A 21222-nucleotide genomic window follows, 5' to 3' on the forward strand; every position below is an offset into this window, starting at 1 on the left:
TGTTTGTTTGTTTGTTTGTTTGTTTGTTTGAAATGAAAACAAGGCTGGAATACATCAAAATACTACATCCCAGAAGCAATGTAACATTAAGCTGCCTTCCCCTCCCATGCATCAATTCTGAATATTTTTAAGAGGCATGTTAGGCATGTTGCAAAAACAAAACAAAAACAAAAATCTGGTCCACTTTAAAGAAAAAAGGCACTGCACATGTCAAGAGATGCTCAGTTCAAGGTACTGGAATATTTTAGTGCAAAATTTGGTAATCCTGCTGCCGAGAGAAAGGCCAACCATCTCTGCTGTGGAAAAAAAATCTGTTATTGCAGTGGGTTGAAGTGAGTCAGAAGCAATGTAAAACGATGGTCTGTGGATGGGCATTGCTGGACCCCCAGCTAGAAACTTGGTTTCAAGTCTACAAGCAAACCATGGTTTACTGGCTCCGGGAGGAAATGGCAAACTGTGCCTTTCCTGACTCCAGGAAGAAGAAGAGTTTGGATTTGATGTCCCGCTTTATCACTACCCGAAGGAGTCTCCAAGCGGCTAACAATCTCCCTTTTCCCTTCCTCCCCCACAACAAACACTCTGTGAGCTGAGTGAGGCTGAGAGACTTCAGAGAATGCATAAACCATGGCAAGTCAGTATATGAAACCATGATTCAAAGAGGGTCTGGAAACCATGGTTAAGCAACCCTATCTTCTCTACGCATTTGTTAGGCACACATTTTATTTCCGCATTCCACAGATTTCAGGTCTTCAGCTTTACTTTCTAATTTTCACCCCAGCTTTCCAGAGATTGTAGCACTTGCCAAATGATCTTCTCACACTTCAAATCTTGCTTAGAAGAAGAAGAAAGCTGGTCTCCGATCCAAACTTTGGATTAAGCAGTAAGGATTTTGAAAGATTTGTGACAAGCTACTCAGACTTAAATTAGAAAAAGGGGGCACTCACTTGGCTAGAGTACATGTCCTTTCTAAAGAGACTGTAACTGCCAGAATATTTTAAAACATGTCAGTTTTGATGCCCACAAATTCATTTAAATAAGGCTTGAGTCTTGACAAACTAACAGTATGGTTTCTTCATACTGTATGAGTGTTTTATTATCAGAGACTGGATAGCAATAAGACCCTTCACGTTTATGTGTTTTAAGCCTGTATTTTTTAAAAAATAAATAGATGTTTTCCTGGACACACCTGAGAATTCAGGCGGAAAAAGGCATTTGGGCAGATTTTCTGCAAATCAGAAAAATGTCCAGGAAAACCTGGACGTATGGCAAGGGGGTATAAAATATTTTAAAAGTCATTTTAAACAGTTCAGCAACTTTGTCCAGATTTTCACTTTTGAGAATATGGCAACCCTACTTCAAGCAAAAAGGGAAACAAAAGATGAATGTACAGCTATAAGACAATCAAGAGAATAAAACTGATTGTGCAATGCTTTTAAGAAATGAAAGCTATAAATTCAAATGGTTTCATATACGAAATTGTTTTATATACGCTCTTACTGTTAAATTGCTTCAAGATGTTTCCCGAGAAGCGATTCATAAATGGAACGAGACAAACAAATCATATCAAATGTGTTCAAATACATTATTTTCTAAATGGTTGGAAATGTGTACGTAGAAGTTTTATTTCCCCTACGCACCCCCCAAAATTGGCTAAAAGTACCAGTCACCAGGTGCTGTAGAAGTGGTCTGTTTTCTATCCAACCTCAAGGAACTGCTATATTTTCTGCAGTGTACCATAAAAGTAGTGCCTGCTTTCTGCTGGTCAATGACAGGCACCCCCAAAAGTAGCTCTGCTGACCACAGGTCCTCTCCTCTTTAAATCAGCCCTTTTGCACATTTGAAAACGGCTATCACACTTCCCCCATAATCTTCTTTTCTCTAAGCTAAAGATGCCCTGGTCTTCCCAGCCTTTTCCCACATGGCCTAGATTCCAAAGCCCTTATTATCTCCAATGCTGTTCTGCAAACCCAGCTCCCTTCTCAGTTCCTTGGAACACAGCATGAAAAACTAGCTACTGATCTCACATGCAACTGCCACCATTTCCCAGGGGACATTCTCTATTTCCTGGACCCTGTGCTTGGTGAATCAAGGCTCCCCATTTTGTTTTCAGGGTGTGTGTGTGTTGTGTGCATGCGCTAGACCTGTCATTGATCAGGGTTCAGTTCTCTCTACAGGGAAAGCCTGCAGGACTTAAATTTAGGATGGCCGCTTACGTATCACTAAGGAAACAGGAAATTCATCAAAAGAAATCATCTTGAGTCAAAGGATGCAACTTTGCATCAGCTAATTTATACACACAGGTGCAATTTAATATATAATTACTATAATTAATCCAAAAATACAATTAGCATCAAGGCCAGCTGGCGCTACATGGCAAAATACCTGGGCAAATGTTTGCTTGAATAATTTCTAAACCGCTTTGTACAATGACCTCTCTATAAAGCTTACAGGCGATAACGATCACACAAGGCGCATTTGTGCGTGTCATTTTCACCAATGTATTTGTGTTTATGCACACATTCCCCCAATATATGCACTTTCAACAATGTCTGGTTATCAAACTGCACAGCAAAATTTGGATAATGGTGAAGTTTGAAGGACAGCTGTGTTTTGGTTCACCTACTGATTAAGAAACGGTGTTCCGTGTGCTGCTCTGGTGCCGGTTCGCAGGAGCAGCTTCGTCACGCTGGCCACGTGACCTGGAAGTGTCTGTGAACAGCGCTGGCTCCCGGCCTCTAGAGTGAGATGAGCGCACAACCCTAGAGTCTGCCAAGACTGGCCCGTACGGACAGGGGGTACCTTTACCTTTACTGATTAAGAAAATGCTTCAAATTGAATTATTTTCCTTATCCTTATCCTAACCTGATTAGGTGGGAGCTCTCTTGACTCACCCTGTCTGCCAACCCTTGGTACCTATGTGGCTAGGTCTCAGCCTCCTAAATTGCATTTTGACTACAGTAAACTGCCCAGTGCGATCTTTGGATGAATAATATAATATACAATAATATAACAATATAGTGGAAAAGCAAAGTCTTCCATATGCATAACCCTAGACATTTTATGCATGCTGCGCTGATAAAACTCAATGCATAAGAAAGGAGAACAGTATCGTTAGAAGGGAAACGACGTCTGCGCCACAAGTCTGCTATGAACACAGCATGTTGAAGCATAAGAAGAGGTCAACGTGTGGCTGACCTGCACTAAAATGATTATGATTTAATTCCGTGTCCTCTGGTTACAGCAGAACTCCTGGCTCTGTCAGCTGCAGTGAGTTATCACAGCAGGCAAGGGGAGGCCAAGCAAAAAGCTGAGAAGCAGGGGCAGTCACTGAGGCAACCTTTACAATTAAATCAGCACACAGAGAGCAGCAGTTTGTTGGCTACAGCATGATCCTTGCAAGGGCTACTGCCAGAGTCCCCAAATGAATGTGTTCTGTACCCTGCGTGTGCATCTCGTTTATCTGTTCTTTTCCTTCCTTCTATCCATACCAGCCTCTGCAGGAGGAATATCCTTTCTCAACAAAGAGTTTCGTTTTGAGTAAGAAGCTCGCTGGTGCAAAATGCAGCGCTTTAAGAGTGGAATCGGAAAGAAAGCGTTGCAGCGTGGGATATTCCGGCTCACCCCGCCAGCCTGCCATGGCTTCTATGGTTCTGTGATACTTCATTCCATTCCCTCTCTCCAGCAGTAGACACTCAGCACTCTCAGTCATCTTCAGAGTATTTGGGGGAACCCCCTCCCGATGTTTTTTTTTCCAGCTTCCACAAACCTAGGGATTTCCCCAAGCATACTGATGCTGCCTGGTTGTTTCTCTGCAGCCCCATTTTGGCCACAAAACTCATTGCTTAAGTTAATTGCTATTATATTTTACTAGTGTTATGATCAGTCTCCCCCAGTGTGATGGGGTCAGGTGGTCCAAGCTGTACTCAAACTCAAAGGGAGGGAGCTTTATGAAACCCACAAGTCCCCCCCCCACACACAAAACCTGACTCCCTCAATTTAATTTGTTCATTTCTATCTTGCTGGCATCCGTCTGTCTCAGGAGACAATGGAGGAGTGAGCCTTTGGGGTTAAAGATAAAATGTTAGAAGGTTGCAGCGCTTGCTGTGGCAGTAGAGACCAAATAGGGGAGACATGTTTTGTTGCAGCTGGGGCAGAAGAAGGCGTCCAGTTGTGCTGCTACAGATGCACCTTGGCTTTCTTTCTTCGCAGAAGTCATTCCTCCTATGGTCACTGCTCTGGATACAGAACCTGACCGTCTGTCACCAGGCACTGTGGTCACCTGCAAGGGGTTCCCATGCGGCAGGATTGCTGTTGCCAGCCTTCATGCCACCCGCAGACTGTCTCGCCAGAGTGGTGCATGCTCTAGTTATCTCCCGCTTGGACTACTGCAATGCGCTCTACATGGGGCTACCTTTGAAGGTGACCTGGAAACTACAACTAATCCAGAATGCGGCAGCTAGACTGGTGACTGGGAGTGGTTGCCGAGACCACGTAACACTGGTCTTGAAAGACCTACATTGGCTCCCATTATGTTTCCAAGCACAATTCAAAGTGTTGGTGCTGACCTTTAAAGCCCTAAACGGCCTCGGCCGAGCATACCTGAAGGAGCGTCTCCACCCGCATCGTTCTGCCTGGACACTGAGGTCCAGCACCAAGGGCCTTCTGGTGGTTCCCTCACTGCAAGAAGCAAAGTTACAGGGAACCAAGCAGAGGGCCTTCTCAGTAGTGGGACCCGCCCTGTGGTGCACGCTCCCACCAGATGTCAAAGGAAAAAAACAACTACCAGACTTTTAGGAGACATCTGAAGGCAGCCCTGTTTAGGGAAGCATTTAATATCTGAAGGACTATTGTATTTTAATATTTTGTTGGAAGCCGCTCAGAGTGGCTGGGGAAATAATAATAATAATAATAATAATAATAATAATAATAATAATGATGTCACATTTGCAGAGCTGGTCTGCCAACAAGGCTGATGCCCGTTGTATCTAGTAATAATTGCAAAACAATTCCCTTTCTGCAGTTGATTCCAAGACACACCCAGCCCTGATTTCTTAGTGGGGCACACTAGGGCATGTGATAACTCCTTAGTTATCCATCTTGTGGATGTCTCTTTAACAACAGTTTTAATTGGGTGATCTAAGGGTTCAGCTCCATGCCTCCGAAGGCTTCACCTACTGTTTATGCCATTCAATCCTGTCTTAAAGGGACAGAAAACAGTCCAGAACTTTTAGCTTTCCGGCCAGTTGGCAACCCTTGGTTCCCAGAAACCTTTTTCAAGGTCTGAAAGCAAACCTTGGAATGCCGTTGTCTGATCCTTACCAGGCTTACTCAAAAGCAAGCCCTATTTATTTTACTTGTAAAACTAACATCCTGGCCTCATGGGGCAACAGGCGCATCACGCCAAAGATTAACAAAAACAAATGTCTTTTATTTTTTAAAAAAAAAACACCAGAAAGATATTTCTCATGCACAAGATTTGCTCCTTAAAAATTCGGCCATTACCCACATTGCCCCACCCCAAATAAACTCCAAAACACAATAAAGAAGTCCTTTGCTAGCTTCCTAAAGCTTAAAAAAACAACTCAAAACTGGCAAAGCTCTCTAGGGCGAGAATGCCACGCCAAGAGCGAAATGCATTCTTAAACCCTGCAGAGGGTGGAGAAAGCTACTTTGGGGGGCAATTTAGAGGGGGGGACACCAGATGGAAGAAGTTTTAAGTGCTCCTTATATTGCTTTCTGCACTGCCTTCCTAAGAATAAAACTGGCATTTTTGCTTTAACTTGTGTTGTGAATTTCATGGGGTGTGAACAGGAACCTTAGGGACATCCATGTGTTGTTGGACTTCAACTCCTATCAGCCCCAGCCAGCCTGGGCAATGGTCAGGCATGATGGGAGTTGTAGTCCAACAACCCATGGAGGGCACCAGGCTCCCCACCATACTATAAAAAGTATGGTTCTCAGTCCTGTTTATTTATTCACTACATAAATAAGGGTAGAGATGGAATACAAGTTTCACTGTTGACCATGCTGGCTGTGGTTGTTGAACTCCACTGGCAACTGGATGGCCACAGATTTATATAAAGCCACCCAATAATGTTGTTCTGTCCCTAGCCTGAGAGCACACTACTAATACTACTACTAATAGTCATTTTATTTATTTATACCCCACCCATCTGTCTTGGTTGCCCCAGCCACATAAAATGACAAAATGAAATTAAATTGTTTAAAAATCCAGCATACAGAAGAGTAAAAGTAGCTGAAAATGTGATTATGACCAATAAGCACATTGTTTTATTTTTTTTAAAAGGCCTTGGAGGAGGAGAATGTCATCTCACCTGGTGTCAAAATGACAGGTAAGCGTTCCAGAGTTGGGGGGGGAAGAAGGGGGGGAAAGAAACTGTTGATTTGCAGCCCATTTTAGCTTATGTGCTTTCACTCATGATTCCATTTTGTTTCCACATAACTCCCTGGTTTTTATTTTAAAATCTCCTAAAGCCACATTTCAAAGGCATATTTTGATATAGTTAATATTGCCAAGAACTGTGTTGCAATGCTCCAAGAAGCAGGGGGGGGGGGGAACATTAGAAAGTGCACAGCCGTTGATAACCTAGGGTAGCCCTATTTCAAAAAGTGAAAACCCGAACACAAAAGTTGAGCTTTTCTTCGGCAAAGTTGTTGAGCTATTTTTAAGGAAACGCACCAAAATCTACATTTCCGACATAGGCTGCCATACATCCGGACATTTCAGCAATTTGCACCCTGGATAACCACAACCTGCTTCCCCAAAGGTTCTTCCTTCACATCCTCCACAACAACCTGCGTCTTTTTGAATATACTAATACAGAAAGGGAAGCCAGAGGCAGCAACTTAAAGGAAAGTTCTGAGGGAGGAACAGAGTTCTGTTTGGACCAGGGTTGGGGAGCGTCCTCAGTTGGGGAAAGACAAGAGCTGCAATATTCCGCTTCAGATACAATGGCGCATCAAGGAGACCCCTGTCGCCTTCGCACTGACGTAAAGTGCTAACAGACATCTCCACTGCAGTGAAATGCAATTAAGCAATATTTTCATTTATCACAAAACAAATCAGGCAGTGGAAAACGGGGCAGTCTGAAAGGAGAGCATCTTGCTGACATGTCTTTGGAGCTGGCAAGACTGTGGCGTGGAAGAAATGGAAGGGTGGGTGGGTGGGTGCAATCACGTGACAGTCAAACAAATCCTTGCTGACCTCCCCACCGCCACCCCATAGGCGCCGACTCCATGGGGCTTGAGGGGGCCCGAGCCCCCTCAAAAATTCGTTTGGAGGGGCTCCGCCCCCCCAATAATCTCCGGCGCCCCTCCAGCAGAGCGCCATCGCCGCCCCTCCCCCAGCCCAAAATGCACAGGGAGGGGCGGGCTGCATGCCTCCTGCCCTCCCTCCCGAGCAAAAGCTCCACCCAATTTCCTTTGGAGCTGATTAATAGGCGCAGCACGCTCTCCCCTATTCGCTCACGAGGAGGCGGCGCCACTTTATTTGCATATTCATGAGCTTATTTATTATTCATGAGCTTTCCCGGGCCCCCCCAATATTTTTTATAAGTCCGCGTCCCTGCGCCACCCCCCAATCATACACACAAACCAAAAAGAAACAGAAAAAATTCTGAGTTTGGAAGGCCCCTTGTTTAGACAGAGGTTCTTAAATTCAGGCCAGCATACAGTATAAAGCTTAAGTGCAGCTTTATTGCATTCTTTCACAGAAACCCAAGGAATGTGCGACTAAAACCTGTGATATCTCACTTTAATTCAAGCAATGTGATTGTTTGCAACGGAGGAGCTTCCTTCTCCTCCCCTATAAGGAGGACCACAGTGCAGCCATTTTTCGGCGACTACTTCGGAACAAGCTGCGGCAGGGCTGAGGTGGGCACTTGACAAGGCCTGTGCCACCGAATGGCGGGAGGGTGGCATGCATTGCCAACCCCTGGAGCATCCCCCAACCCTGCTGTTAAAGTACAGTCATACCTCGGGTTACAAACGCTTCAGGTTGCATTTCTTCAGGTTGTGGGCTGCTGAAACCCAGAAGTACCGGAACTGGTCGCGCATGCGCAGAAGCGCCGAATCGCAACCCGCGCATGCGCAAATGCGCTGCTGCGGGTTGCGAACGTGCACCCCACATGGATCACGTTCGCAACCTGAGCATCCACTGTAGTCAGATGGAAGAAAACAAAAGGGACAGCTGTGGGTGAACCCCCCCCCCTTTTCCACACAACCTGAGGTGCAGGTGGCTTGTGGCTAGGCGTACCTACGGCATAGTGGTTAGCATGCTAGGACTAGGACCTGGGGGTCAAGGGTTCAAATCCCCACCAGGCTATGAAGGTCCCTGGGTGACCTTGGGCCAGTCACTTTCTCTCTCTCAGCCAAACCTGCCTCACAGAGTTGCTGAAGAGGATAAAAATGGGAAGGAGACGAATAATACCTGCCACCTTGAGCCCTTTGGAGGAAAGGTGGGGTACAATTGCAATAAATAAACAAATGCAATAAATAAATAAAGCAAGCAAGCCAAAGGAGGTGGCAACTCCTCTGTTATTCACTCGTTGAGCTTCCTAGCTGAGTGGGGATTTGAACCCTGATCTTCCAGGTCCTAGTCTGACACACTAACCTGGCCCTGAATGGCTGTGGTGATGAACCTGGCCTGCCCAGTAGAAAACCCTCACTTTTCTGTACCCCCTGTTCAGGAGAAAAAACCCCACAAACTCCAACACAAGGGCTAAATGATTTAGGTAATGAAGCAATCTGGATAATGTATGTTCGGATGATGATAATAATAATGTAGATTGTGGGAGGCGTTAATGCTCAAAAGAACTCAGAGATGTTATTGCAGTGGTCCTTCACAACCGTCGTGTTTAAGCTGGTAAAGGCCTTTCTTTCCAATTGTCAGGATCAAGGCCTCTCTTTCCCATTGTCCGGCTGAGAGTGCCTCGTTTGCGTAGCCGAAGGGACACCATTCACACACTAAAGGCTGAGCTACCATAAATTTGGAAGGTAGAAACCTGAAGAATCGATTAGAGAGGGAGACAGTAGACAAGAATGAAAGGAGGAGGAGGAGGAGGAGAAATTGAATCTTCTCATTGAATTCATGAAGTATGCTATAAATGTTGATGAATGTAACAGTTTCTCTATGTGGTAAAATATTAATATATACACACACATAAATGTATGATGTAAGTATTTATAATGTGTGTATGTATTAATATTTTACCACATAGAAAAACTGCTACATTCATCAACATTTATGTTATATTTATTCTTCAGTAAGAAGATTCCATTTATCTTTATTTTTTTTCCGCTCTGGTCTACCACCTCTCCCTATGTAATGTGTTCATCAATGTGAGGTGTTGTTTTTAAAGATTCAATAAACTATATTTTAAAAAAAACAGGAAAAATAGCAATAGCACAAAAAAGAGAGGTATTGGGGGGGGGGAATCCCAAGCTTTGCAGAAGTACAAAAAAAGGAACAAACTCAAGGCAGGGGAGGGAAAACAACCTAATTTGGACTGTTCGGTAGCCATCTATCTGCCTAATACCAGGCAAGGATATTTCCTCAGCTAGAACAGAACTGTCTAACCTGAGTGACAGCAGCTCTCCAGGGTCCTGGAGAAGAGGGCTTTCCCATCACCTCCTGCCTGACCCTTTTCCATGGAGACCCCAGGGCTTCCTCTGTAGGCCCTTCTGCATGCATGGCATGTGTTCTCTTCCACGAAACTACAGTTTTGCCAATGCACTGCAATGGAAAGCGTAATGCTGGTGGTCAACAAAAGAGGTTTAAAGTCTGTCTCAAGGCAAATCTTTTAAAATGTAGTATAAACACTGACAACTGGGAAACACTTGCCTGTGAGCGCTCCAGTTGGAGAACAACCTTTACCAGAGGTGTCATGGGCTTTGAAGACACTTGAACTCAGGACGCAATGGAGAAATGTGCTAAGAGGAAGGCATGCTTGGCAAATCCACATTGTGATCAACTCCCGCCCGGGAACCAATGTCCTCACTATGGAAGGACATGTGGATCCAGAATTGGCCTCCACAGTCACTTACGGACTCATTGTTAAAACCGTGTTCATGGAAGACAATCTACGAGTGATCGCAAAAGAGAGAAGAGAAAGAGATTGGGAAGAGCCTGATGAGGTTACCCAAGGTCCCTTCCAACTCTACAGTTTTATACTTCTATGACTCTATGGGAAAAGGACGAGGGTGGCGCTGTGGGTTAAACCACAGAGCCTAGGACTTGCCGATCAGAAGGTCGGCGGTTCGAATCCCCATGACGGGGTGAGCTCCCATTGCTCAGTCTCGGCTCCTGCCATCCTAGCAGTTCAAAAGCACGTCAAAGTGCAAGTAGATAAATAGGTACTGCTCTGGCGGGAAGTAAACGGCGTTTCCGTGGGCTGCTCTGGTTCGCCAGAAACGGCTTAGTCATGCTGGCCACATGACCCGGAAGCTGAACGCTGGCTCCCTCGGCCAGTAAAGCAAGATGAGCGCCACAACCCCAGAGTCGTCTGCGACTGGACCTAATGGTTAGGGGTCCCTTTACCTTTATCTTATGACTCTAGGATCTCAACCTAATGGCTTGACTGTAGCTTGCTCTCTGTATTCAGCCCTGCACTTACTTTCCTCGATGTGACAATGGAGGACTAAGATGCCTCGTGATTCATGCAGAGGCACAGCCGCACAAGATGTGCGTCTTTCGCTCCACACAAGTCAGTTTGCTCAATGGAGATGTCCGTCGCAAACCTGGCACCCAGAAATCTCCACGTTGTCACAACTGGACCCTCGCTGGTAGCTAAATGTGCCTCGCACCCGGGGAATTTCGAACACTGGAATTGGCCCATGGTGACTTAGGTGTGAAGGAAACAAACTTCTATTCATGCTCAGATGCGATTATAGATTCTATATATTACTAGATATCATTCTATATATAAAGATATTATTATATTTTTACTTTACATACACCAAGCCTAACACTTAGCTTTCAAAGCATGTTCCGGGGGTGAATTTTTGGCTTAAATAAACTCCTGTGTTGAATTTAACCCACTGCTCTGGCCTGGGAGTTTCTGAGCCTGCAGTGTTGCTGAAGTGAAGCAGGCATAAACCTGATCAAACTCTTGATTGGGAGGCTGGCAGGAACCTCTTGTAAGAGCAGGACAGAAGAACTATCTGCGTTTTTAAAAATGCTTCAGGTCCTGTTTTCAAAAGGCATGATTAACAATTAATCCTATGCATACTTTGGGGGGGGGGACATATCCTCACAACAGTGTTATGGTTATTATTCCTTGAGGCAGAAAGATAGCATTTTTTAAAAAAACAGATGTGGAACAAAGTAAAGAGGAAAATCAGTGGGGCTTAAGGTCATAAGACAAACCCTTCTAGATCAGGTCAAGGCCTTTCTAGGCTAGGATCCTGTTTCCTACAATGGCCAACTGGATGCCTATGGGAAGCCAACTGTTCTTACCTAATATTGTTCCCCTGGAAATTGTTCTTCAGCGCCTCTGATTCTAGAGGTAGTCACAATGGCGAGTAGCCTTTCACAATCTTATTAAAAGTACATGTGATTGAAACCAGGTAGCTTAGAGACATGTGAACCTAGAGTCCTCATTTCCAGGCCCGGTATGTTCTCCTCCCTATTACACAAACTCACTTCAAAGCAAAATTATCAGAGCATCAGTTGTACACTCCCAGATAAGTCTACACCCAGCCTCCTAATTGTGACAAAACAGGCTGCATGTTAGCTTTGAGCCTGATGTGCTAAGGTCAGAAGCTTCGATTTATTATTTATGTAGAACCATCAATTCAACAAGGTGCTTTGTACGGTGGTGTGTGTGTATATATATATATATATATATATATATATACACACACACACACACACACACACACACACATATATATAAAATCCACCTTTAGGAGCTTACAATCTGAAGTTCATCAAAGAAGGGAGAATACAACAAAAAGGGGAAGAGCCTGTAACAACGTACTAATATTATAAATAGAGGACTGGGACATTGAACTAAAAGGATGAATTTGAATTTGAGGAGGATTATAACAGAGCTGGGAGGTAACAGTGGAAAGATGCTCTGGCAGAGAATTCTAGGCATAAAAGTTGACCAATGCCAATCAAAGCCCTTCCTTCAAAGCACCCATTTGTCACTGTCATGCCATAGCACTTCATCCAAGCTGGCCTACTAGCGATGCCATTCATTTTTCTTCACGATGGCTGCAACGGTTATCTTCTCAGAGAACGCTCTTAAGAAGTCAGAGGTATTTGAGATGCACAGCCGCGCATGTAGCCTTTTGGGCTGTATCCAACATTTGTCCCATTCAAAGTAAGCCCGTTGAAATTAATGGACGTGACAAATGTAGGTCCATAGATTTCAGTGGATCTACTCTGAGTATAACTTGGCTGCCTATATAGCCCTGCAGCCGGTTTTTGCAATGTTGGACAGGCAGTTGTTAGAACTTGAAGCCTGCAAGCATCAAGGAATCTTTGCCCTATTCTAGGCATAAGCTTTTCCATTCTGTAGTTCATGATGTCCCCTGAGCATTGAACCTCTAAAAGCCAGTGTTCAACACTCTAGAAAAATCATACCAGTCTCAAAACCTGTTGCCAAAGATGCACCATTGCCACAAATAGCTATATTTCTAACTGCTGCTTTCAAAAATGGCCATTGCTGTAAGTATGCCATCCCCCCCCCCCCGTCGCCCACCACACTAAAGCATTCGTTGACCTCATCCCACCATTAAACCATTTGATACATAGCAGTAATTGTATAAAATAAGGTCTCCCGTTGGCCATCTCCTGAGATTCAGATGTAGCCCATGTAAGTCAATAAAGGATTGGATTGTTTGGAGAATTACCGAATATTCCACAATCTAAATGGAAAACTGCTTTGTGCATGCATGCCGTGTTAGCACAACAGTTGCTATCGTGATTTTTTAGCACTCTACTTGTGTATCGCTGCTCTGTAACCATGGAATCAGTCTACATCACAGTCATAACAGAGAGAAAGAAAAAAAATATCTAGCATCTTCCTGCAGAAGAACAAAACACTCCAATCTCTTAAAACCCATCCGTCTTCAATGGGTGGGAATGACCCGCCTTCAAGTCATCCCAATGGCACTGCTGCCTCCCTCTTAGCGATGTTTGTGTTGACTTAGAAGAAAGTAAGAGAGGAGACATAAATGTACAATAAAAACAAATTAACATTGGGGTCAAGCGTTGCAGGTTGGGATGAGAGGGATCTGGAGTCTCAAAAATTGACAGTTTCAATCTCAAACAGCATGTTGAAATATGTGAAATGAACTACGACAACCAAAGCAAGGGAAATGACTAACTGCAATGGGGTTGTGTCTCCCCATCAAAAACAATAGAGTGTTCTTTTTTAATGCGCAGAATTGGCTCCGGTGCCATCTCTACATATAGATTCCTGAACTATTGTTCTAGAATTCTGGAACACTCCTTCGTGCCGACATTCCCAGATAAAGAATGACATTTGCTTGCAACCGCACCACTGATAATTATCTTTAAGTTTTTACTGAGGAATGTAATCAAGCTGTTAATATGCTGATAGGACATGTTATCAGCGCGCTTGGATTTTGGCAACTCTTAACCTAATAAGAAAATGCAGCTCTGGGAGCAGCGCACCAGAGCATTATGCTAGATGCTAACAGAAAACCAGCTGTAAGACATCAGAGATTTAACATGTCAGATCTCAATGTTCCCTTAATACAGGGGTGGTGGGTAAACCTGCAGCCCACCAGATGTTCCCAATCCACCAGCCCCAGCCAACATGACTAATGGTCATGTTGGGTTGATGAGAGCTGTAGTCCAACCTCATCTGGAGGGTCAAATGTTCGCCATTCTTGCTCTAATACCTGCTGTTGGGGACCGGAAAAAGACAGTGTTTGCCCAAATTATGAGTAGGAACATGAAGAATTTGACCACTGGTCCATTAAGCTAAGTATTTTCCATATAGTCCAACCGCCTGCAACACAGGATTATTTTGCCCAGCGTGGGGCTTGAACCCATGACCTTGAGATTAAGAGTCTCATGCTCTACTGGCTAAGCTGAGTCCTACCTGGACGTCTTTCCCTAAAAATAGCATTGCAAAGAAAAACAAAATGAAACACTAACAACAAAGTAGGGGCAAAACAGAATGCAATTAAAGGAAACTGAGAGATCGAATACATACTTAAAATTGTTATTTGGAACAAGGCTGCCCTCACTGTCAGAGACAGTATGCTGGGAATTACAAGTGAGAAAAGTGCTTTTGGGGGCTCCCTATCAGCTTCTGGCTGGCTACTATGAGAGCAGAATGTTGGACCAAGCGGGCCTTTGGTCTGATCCAGAAAGGCTTTCCCCAAGTTCCGAATCATTCCTTCGCTCGTACAAATTTTATAAAAGCAAATGCAAGGAAACAAAGTACATGCTACATGAATGTTCAATTAATGTATGTATAAACTTTATGCGTGCATAAGCCAATTTAGACCACCTCAGACTATTTATGTCAGGCATCCCCAAACTCGGCCCTCCAGCTGTTTTGGGACTACAACTCCCATCATCCTTAGCTAACAGGACTAGTGGTCAGGGATGATGGGAATTGTAGTCCCAAAAAACAGCTGGAGGGCCAAGTTTGGAGATGCCTGATTTATGTGGATTTTAATTTGAACTGTACTGCTATTTAAATGCACGTTACTAGGGGCCGGTTTATGCCTTACGGAGATGAGGGATGTGCATGTCCACTTTGCAGCCTGGGATGAAAACTGCAGTGTTTGAGAGAAGGAGGGAGGTACGTGTGTGTGAGAGAGAGATAGAGAAACAGGGGAGGCATAGGGGCAGTGGTTCATCAAGGTAAATGGAGCACTGCCCCCCCACACCAGTGTGCCCTCAGTTAGCCCCCACCTGCTAGCCTCCTTACTGAGGACCAATCAGGGAGTGGCTCTGCCTGTCACTGCCTCTGGCTCCACCCCTTGCTGCCTTCACTCCTACCAGTTCCAGTGAGAACCAGCCACCAATGTATTTCTGGGGCAGGCAGCGGGCAGGTGTATTTAATGTTAAAAGGCATGTGATAATCCCCCGATAAGATCATGTGACATGGAGAGAACTAATGGGCCATTAGAGATACGGAACCAGGGTCAACTCAAAGCACAGAGGTGTTTTATTTTTATCTTATTAATCGGCGGCATATAAACTTAATAAATGAGGATGATGTAACACTGGGCTAGGCAACTCAGCACCGTCCAGACTACAACTCCCATCATCCCTGACCTTCGGTCATGGTGACTGAGATTGATGGGAGATGTAGTCCAACAGCCGCTGCCTAGAAACCGCTTTCCCACCCCTGTTTAAAACAACAAGCTGGTTATTGATGCAGCAAATGGGATTCACTGATCTATCATCATGCAACTACTAGCATTTAATAAAATAAAATAAAATATTACCGCTCCTGTTGATTTTACGGCATCTTATCTGACACTGAACCCACTGATGACAAAGGTTTATTTTTTTAATTTTTAATCATGAATTCCGGAAGCCACTTTCAGGAAGAAGAAAAATAATACAAACTCATTTCAATTATACATCTGTTTCTTTTTCAAGATAGCCCTAAGCTTCCCCTTCCCCAGCGCCCCCATTTAGAAAACAATGGTGATTTACGTCAACGTAAGGATTCCTCCTTTTAAATTACCAATACAATTCTATATTGCTTTCTGCTTCTTTATACCCGTGCCAATGGATATTTGCTTAAGGCCACGTCACGTATTACATTTTAAAGTGTACGTTTAAAAAGAAATGTTTCAGAGTACTCTTAGAAATGCCAGCATAACGAACACACTAGGCAGTGTACGTGGGGTGTCAACACAGTCTTCCATCCAGGAACACACCATGCAAGATGTGCCTTCAGATCATGGCTTTGGGACATCTGAATACCAAGATGGGACACCTTTGGCCTTGAAGATGTTGACAGGCTGCAGCTCCCTCCAGCCCCATTCAACATCTGGAGTTGTAGTCCAACAACATCTGTAGGGGAACAAGTTCCCCACATGCCTATTAATGGGACCCTGTTTGTTCCAAAAGTAAAGTTCCTTATTTTCTCCAGCATTACTTTTCCTAGAGCTTCCAAAATTAATACCCTTTTTAGCTAGAACACTAACTACGTCGCAAATTGGGACGCAATCTTGGGGCGGCAGGAAGACATCTTACCAAAAACAATAGCAACCCAGCATCCACACTTAAATGCTGACAGCATATGGCTTCATCAGTCAATTTCTAAATGCTTCCTGTGAGATGGCGATGCCAACGCAGATATACCTGCACCAGTCAATTTGTTCCCGCTGATTTATTCCTTTTATACCATATCAGAAAAGACAGCGCAAATATTTCTTAAGTCTGATGTACCATCACCAAACAATGATGTTCCAAATTCATGACTCTTTACTGTTTGAGGAGGTGAGCAGCTCGGCACAGTGTGGCTCAGCTGGGAATTTGCTTCTTCCAGTGGTTTTTTTCTTTTATTTGCAAGGGAAAGATTATAAACACCCTGGCTCCTATCAACCTGTGCAAAAAGGGAGGTGAATTCAGCATCCTTGCAAACCTAGAGCAGTCCTCCTTGTGTTGCCATCAAAACCTCCGAGCTTCAATATATATCCAGTTTAAAAAAATGGTTCTCAGAAAATATAACTAAGAAAAGCCTCCGGCTGAAAACTTGCAAAAGCTGCTGTCAGTCAAAGTACACAGCACTGCACTGAGTGGTATCCTGCAAGAGAGAAGTTGGTGGATGTGGTCGAAAACACACTTGCAGTGTTTCCAGGTATTTGCTTACAGGACAGAACATATGTGCTCAGACCACGTCCACCACAGAAGGCCTGTCTGCCTTCACCAGCTTCCTATGTTCATTGCCATTTCTGCTCAAGATCTAAGACAGGATCAACAACACCCTCTTGGGTTGAGTTCCTGCACACTGCAAGACCCAAAGTCTTTTCACCTGCTAATGCGGCCCAGCAAGATAGCAGATCTCAGACAAGCAAGCTCAGTCAATCCCTGCCAAGACATGTGGAAAGTCAGCCTCTCTTGGTCTTTCCATCTGTAAAATAGGAATAGCAACCACACAAGATTGTTCTGAACCTAAAGGCTGCAAGCTACTTTGTTTGTGTGATGTGCCATGTAAATAATCATAACAACAAGGGCTGCCAAAATATGTCTGCAGGCCCAGATAATATTGCAGGTTATAATATTGCAAGTTTAGCATTACTTCCAGTGTCTTAAGCCTAAAAATACTCCCATCTTCACCAACCAAAACTGTAACCTTCATATCGTATCCTTTGGAGTAAACCCAGGGAATTGCTGGAAATAATTCCAAGGGAAAGGATTGGGATCAAAGCTTGCATATACCATTATTCAGTTCATGTACCACAGTACTAATCTCTGGGGTTTAGATTCTGATCAGACATACATTTTTTTCTACTTGCAACAGATAACTAGTTTAAATAGTGTGCAGAGGAATGTAACATGTGAAACTGAAACAAGGATGCACCCCAGATCCTGTCCTAGCCAATTCATAAAGCAGGCTGGAGTATCTCAAATGTATATTTATAATACCATAATGTCAGTGCGGGGAAATGTTCTTCATGGTTATGCACTTCATACCCTCAGTTAAATCATGTTAAGATGCCTCAAAATCAAACAAGAATCTTAGTTTGTATTGATAAGCCAACTGCCCCCCCCCGCAAACACACACTACATACAACTGACAACAATTGCTCAGGTGTTTATATGGCCAAGCGACACAGCTGTTCTCTGAAAGTCCAATTACATTCCACTTTCACAGTCCTGCCCTGTAAGCCTTGCCCCATCAACCCTACGGAGGTGAGCATTTTAAGGCCTACTAAAACGTTACTTCATCCCCAGGAGTCTGGGGTGAAGCTATTACATCCACAGACCCCACACTTGAAGGCAGGAGATTTCATGGTCAAATATACACTGGGTTCCCCAGTTCATTCATTTATTACTCACAAGCTCAAAAGCCATTCTCAGTATCACCCCAAGCAGAATCCAATGGGGCCGGGCAACACCTGAGCCAATTTGATACCACCTCTGCCAGACGCATCTCCCACACTCAAATGAGACTGCTTTATCATCAACATTATTTTTCAAGCTAGCTTTCATGCTGCCTGGGTTCTGGATGGTCTCGGGCTCTAGACAACTGTTTTCCACCACCTCTTAACCCTCTTAAGATTGTGACATCCAAGTTAGGCCCTTTTCGTGAGGGGAAGACAAGGAATCATTAAGCATCAGGATGCTTTTAAAAAGTGCAAACGGACAACTTTGTCGATCGTGCAGACCGTAGAAAGCAGCAGAGAGCCAGGAAGTCTCAAAGTCTGGGTACCATATCTAAGAATCTGATGCTGTTCTTTCCTTGATACAGGCCCAGCCTGTTTGGGATTTTGTGTGGTGCATGCATGCGAGGGAAGACATGAAGAAAAGTAGCTCATCATTTGCTTTTGCCATCAAGGAGCCAGGTAATTACGGCAAAAGATTGTGGAGATTCAAGAGCTGGACAAGTGTAGCATTATTATAACCCAAAGGCATCATGAGCCCAATTCTCCTGAGGCTGCAGAGGTGGCAAGACATGTTTTCTTAAGCACAGGAAATGAGAAGAAAATAGACAGTATAGGGTTAGCCTTACTGAGTATGTAAGGCAATGGCGCTACCTGGGGACGCTCGTGTCTTCCAGGATGAGCAACATGTGAAAATGGGATTCAGACCATATCGTGGTGGGTTTTCTTTTGAGGAGAAATCATGCCTTCATTCTCACAAAGCAGGCAAGACAGCCTCAACATTTACGTGAACAGCTTAGCCACCTGCCTCAGCATCAACAAAGCCCTCCATCTAAGGACCATGTCATGCCTTCCAAGACATCTGTCAAACAAGGGGGGGGGCATGCGTTTCCATCCAGCTTGAAGCCCAACCTGCCACAGACACCTGCACAGCCTCAGTGACGCGGACGTGTGTGTATGTACGACGCGAACACTCACCCAGTCCTCAAAGTGGCGGCTCCCGTTCTGCAGCAAGTCCTCAAACTGGATGGTGCAGTTGGCCACGAAATCGTCGTACCCAATGGGGGCATCGTGGAAAACGGCCATCTCGATCTTCCGGCCGTTGCAAACGTCCGTGACAAACTCATCGTTCCAGGCAGGGCTGTTGGTCTTCTGCTTGGTCGAGGTCTGGCCGATCCGGGAGTCGTCCACATTGAGGGCAATGTAAGGGTCCAGCAGGAAGGTCTGTGGTTTGGGACCCACCGCATGCCGCAGGGACCAAGCTGTGGGCTTGAGATTCACCGCTTCGCAGATTTTTATTTTCAGCATGCCATTGAAAACCACCATGGTTAGATGGCTTCACTAGTTGTTGTTGTTGTTTAATTTTTCCCTGGGATTAAAGCACACACTCTGAAGTGCGGAGGGATCCGAGGAGATTTCTCCAATAAATAAGGCAGGTTGGAGTGGAAGGAGGTGCAGGCTTCAGAACAGCAGGGCGGCGGGAAAGGGGGGGGCTCTCTCCTTTTGTTGCTTTTTTCTGCTACCTGTGATTATTTAGCCCTTCCTCTCGCGACGCCCGGGGAATACACACACGCCTGCATGCAGACATGCATCGAGGTCTCGTCCTTTCTCTGCCTGTGTGTGTTTCCTAACGGAAAAACAAGGAAGGGACGGGAGGGGAGGGGAGGGGGGGAGACGTCCCTGCTTGCAGGAATCCAAAATGCAATCGGAGCAAAATCAGAGGAGCCTCTGGATAGAGAGAAACAGACTTTCTTTCCCCCCACCTCCTCCGCACCCCCCCTTTTTAGATCATAATCCTGGATCAGTCTTCTGCACACAAACACACACACACAGAAAAACAATCCGAAGCTCTTCTACACGCTAGTGCTGTCTTGTCTGTGCGCGGCGGCGGCGGCGGCAGCGGCAGCCCAGGAGGAGGGAGGAAGAAGGGGGAGTTTGAAAAATAATAACAAAACCCACCCAGAAGCAGCAAAGCGAGCGAGCCGCCCTGGCTGCTCCGCCGCCTCCCCGGCTGGGAGACGAAGCAGCAGAGAAATCACACAGTCCAGCCCAGCCAGGGAACCTTACATCCGCCTCGGCTGCAGGAGCCTCCTCGCCGCCTTCTCCTCCTCCGCCTCCTCCTCTTCCAAGGCCAAGGATCCAGTGGATCGAATCCAAGGCATGGGGAGAAGCGGCTCCGGATCGGACTGCTCAGCGCGGGAGTTCAACTTACGGAGCTTATTTTTTAAAAAATAAAATAATAATAGATCTAGAACAAAAATAATAATAATATATTTCGCCAAACGACCCAAACCAGCACGGCGATGGGTTGCTCTCTCTCTCTCTCCGGCTCGCTCCCTTGGCACTCGCTCTCCCCTCGCTCGCTCGCTCTCTCCGGGCGCTCGCTGTTTTTGCGCCGCTCGCCCGCCTGGTGTGTCTGGCGCTGGGCTGGAGGAGCCCTACCCCACCTCTCGCTCTCTCTCTCGCTCGCTCTCTGGGTCTGTCTCCCTAATGCAGGAAATGCGCAAAAGACGTCAGTGTGTGTGCCTGCGAGCGAGGCAGCGCGAGTGCGCGAAGAGAAAGTTTTTGCCTGTTGGGGGAGCACTTTGAGCGATCGCCGGCGAGCAACAGCTCCGAGCGGGGAAGGCAAAGGAGAGCAGCCGCCGCCGCTGCAGCTGCTTCGCCTCCCGGGGTCGTGACTTTCAGCCGATCCCCGGGCGCAAGAGGGCTCCGTGCGCCCCGCTTTACGCGCGCCTCGCCGCTGCGTCTCCAAGTGCCGCTTCTTTTCAAACCGGGCCGCTTTTCGCCTTGCCTCTTGCTCGCTTGTTTTTCCTTTAAAGACGTCTCTCTGGTTCGCCTTCCTTATCACCGGCCTGGGAGCCTAAGGGGGCACCCTATCGGGAGACTCCTCTTGGAAAAGGCAATCAAAGGCGATAAAAGAGTAACCACGACAATGATGACTCCGTTCAAATCGCAAGCAGGGCAAAGGGAACCGTCGACGCCCAGCCCCTCAAATCCCGCTCAAGGCGAAGGCTGCCAGGCTTCTTGTCAAGCACATAGCCTTTCCCACAGCGCGTCAAAGTCAAGGAACAGGCCTCTTCGCATCTGAATTTGGCACACAAATGGGCCAGAGAGATGTCATCACAGGCCATAGTTAAAAGACTGTGG

General features: G+C 45.5%; 1 protein-coding gene across 1 annotated transcript in view; it reads right to left on the reverse strand.

Annotated features, from left to right (window-relative positions):
- PRKCE (protein kinase C epsilon) overlaps positions 1–21020 on the reverse strand; it is a 302630-nt gene extending 281610 nt beyond the window's left edge. Inside the window, exon 1 of the mRNA XM_081903955.1 lies at positions 19054–21020. Coding sequence (XP_081760081.1) covers positions 19054–19401 — 348 coding nt within the window. The 5' untranslated portion in view covers positions 19402–21020. The remainder of the gene's footprint in view (positions 1–19053) is intronic.
- Positions 21021–21222: the final 202 nt, after the last annotated feature.

The sequence above is a fragment of the Podarcis melisellensis genome (assembly GCF_964234715.1).
Source record: "Podarcis melisellensis genome assembly, chromosome: 3".
Classification (NCBI taxonomy): Eukaryota; Metazoa; Chordata; class Lepidosauria; order Squamata; family Lacertidae; genus Podarcis; species Podarcis melisellensis.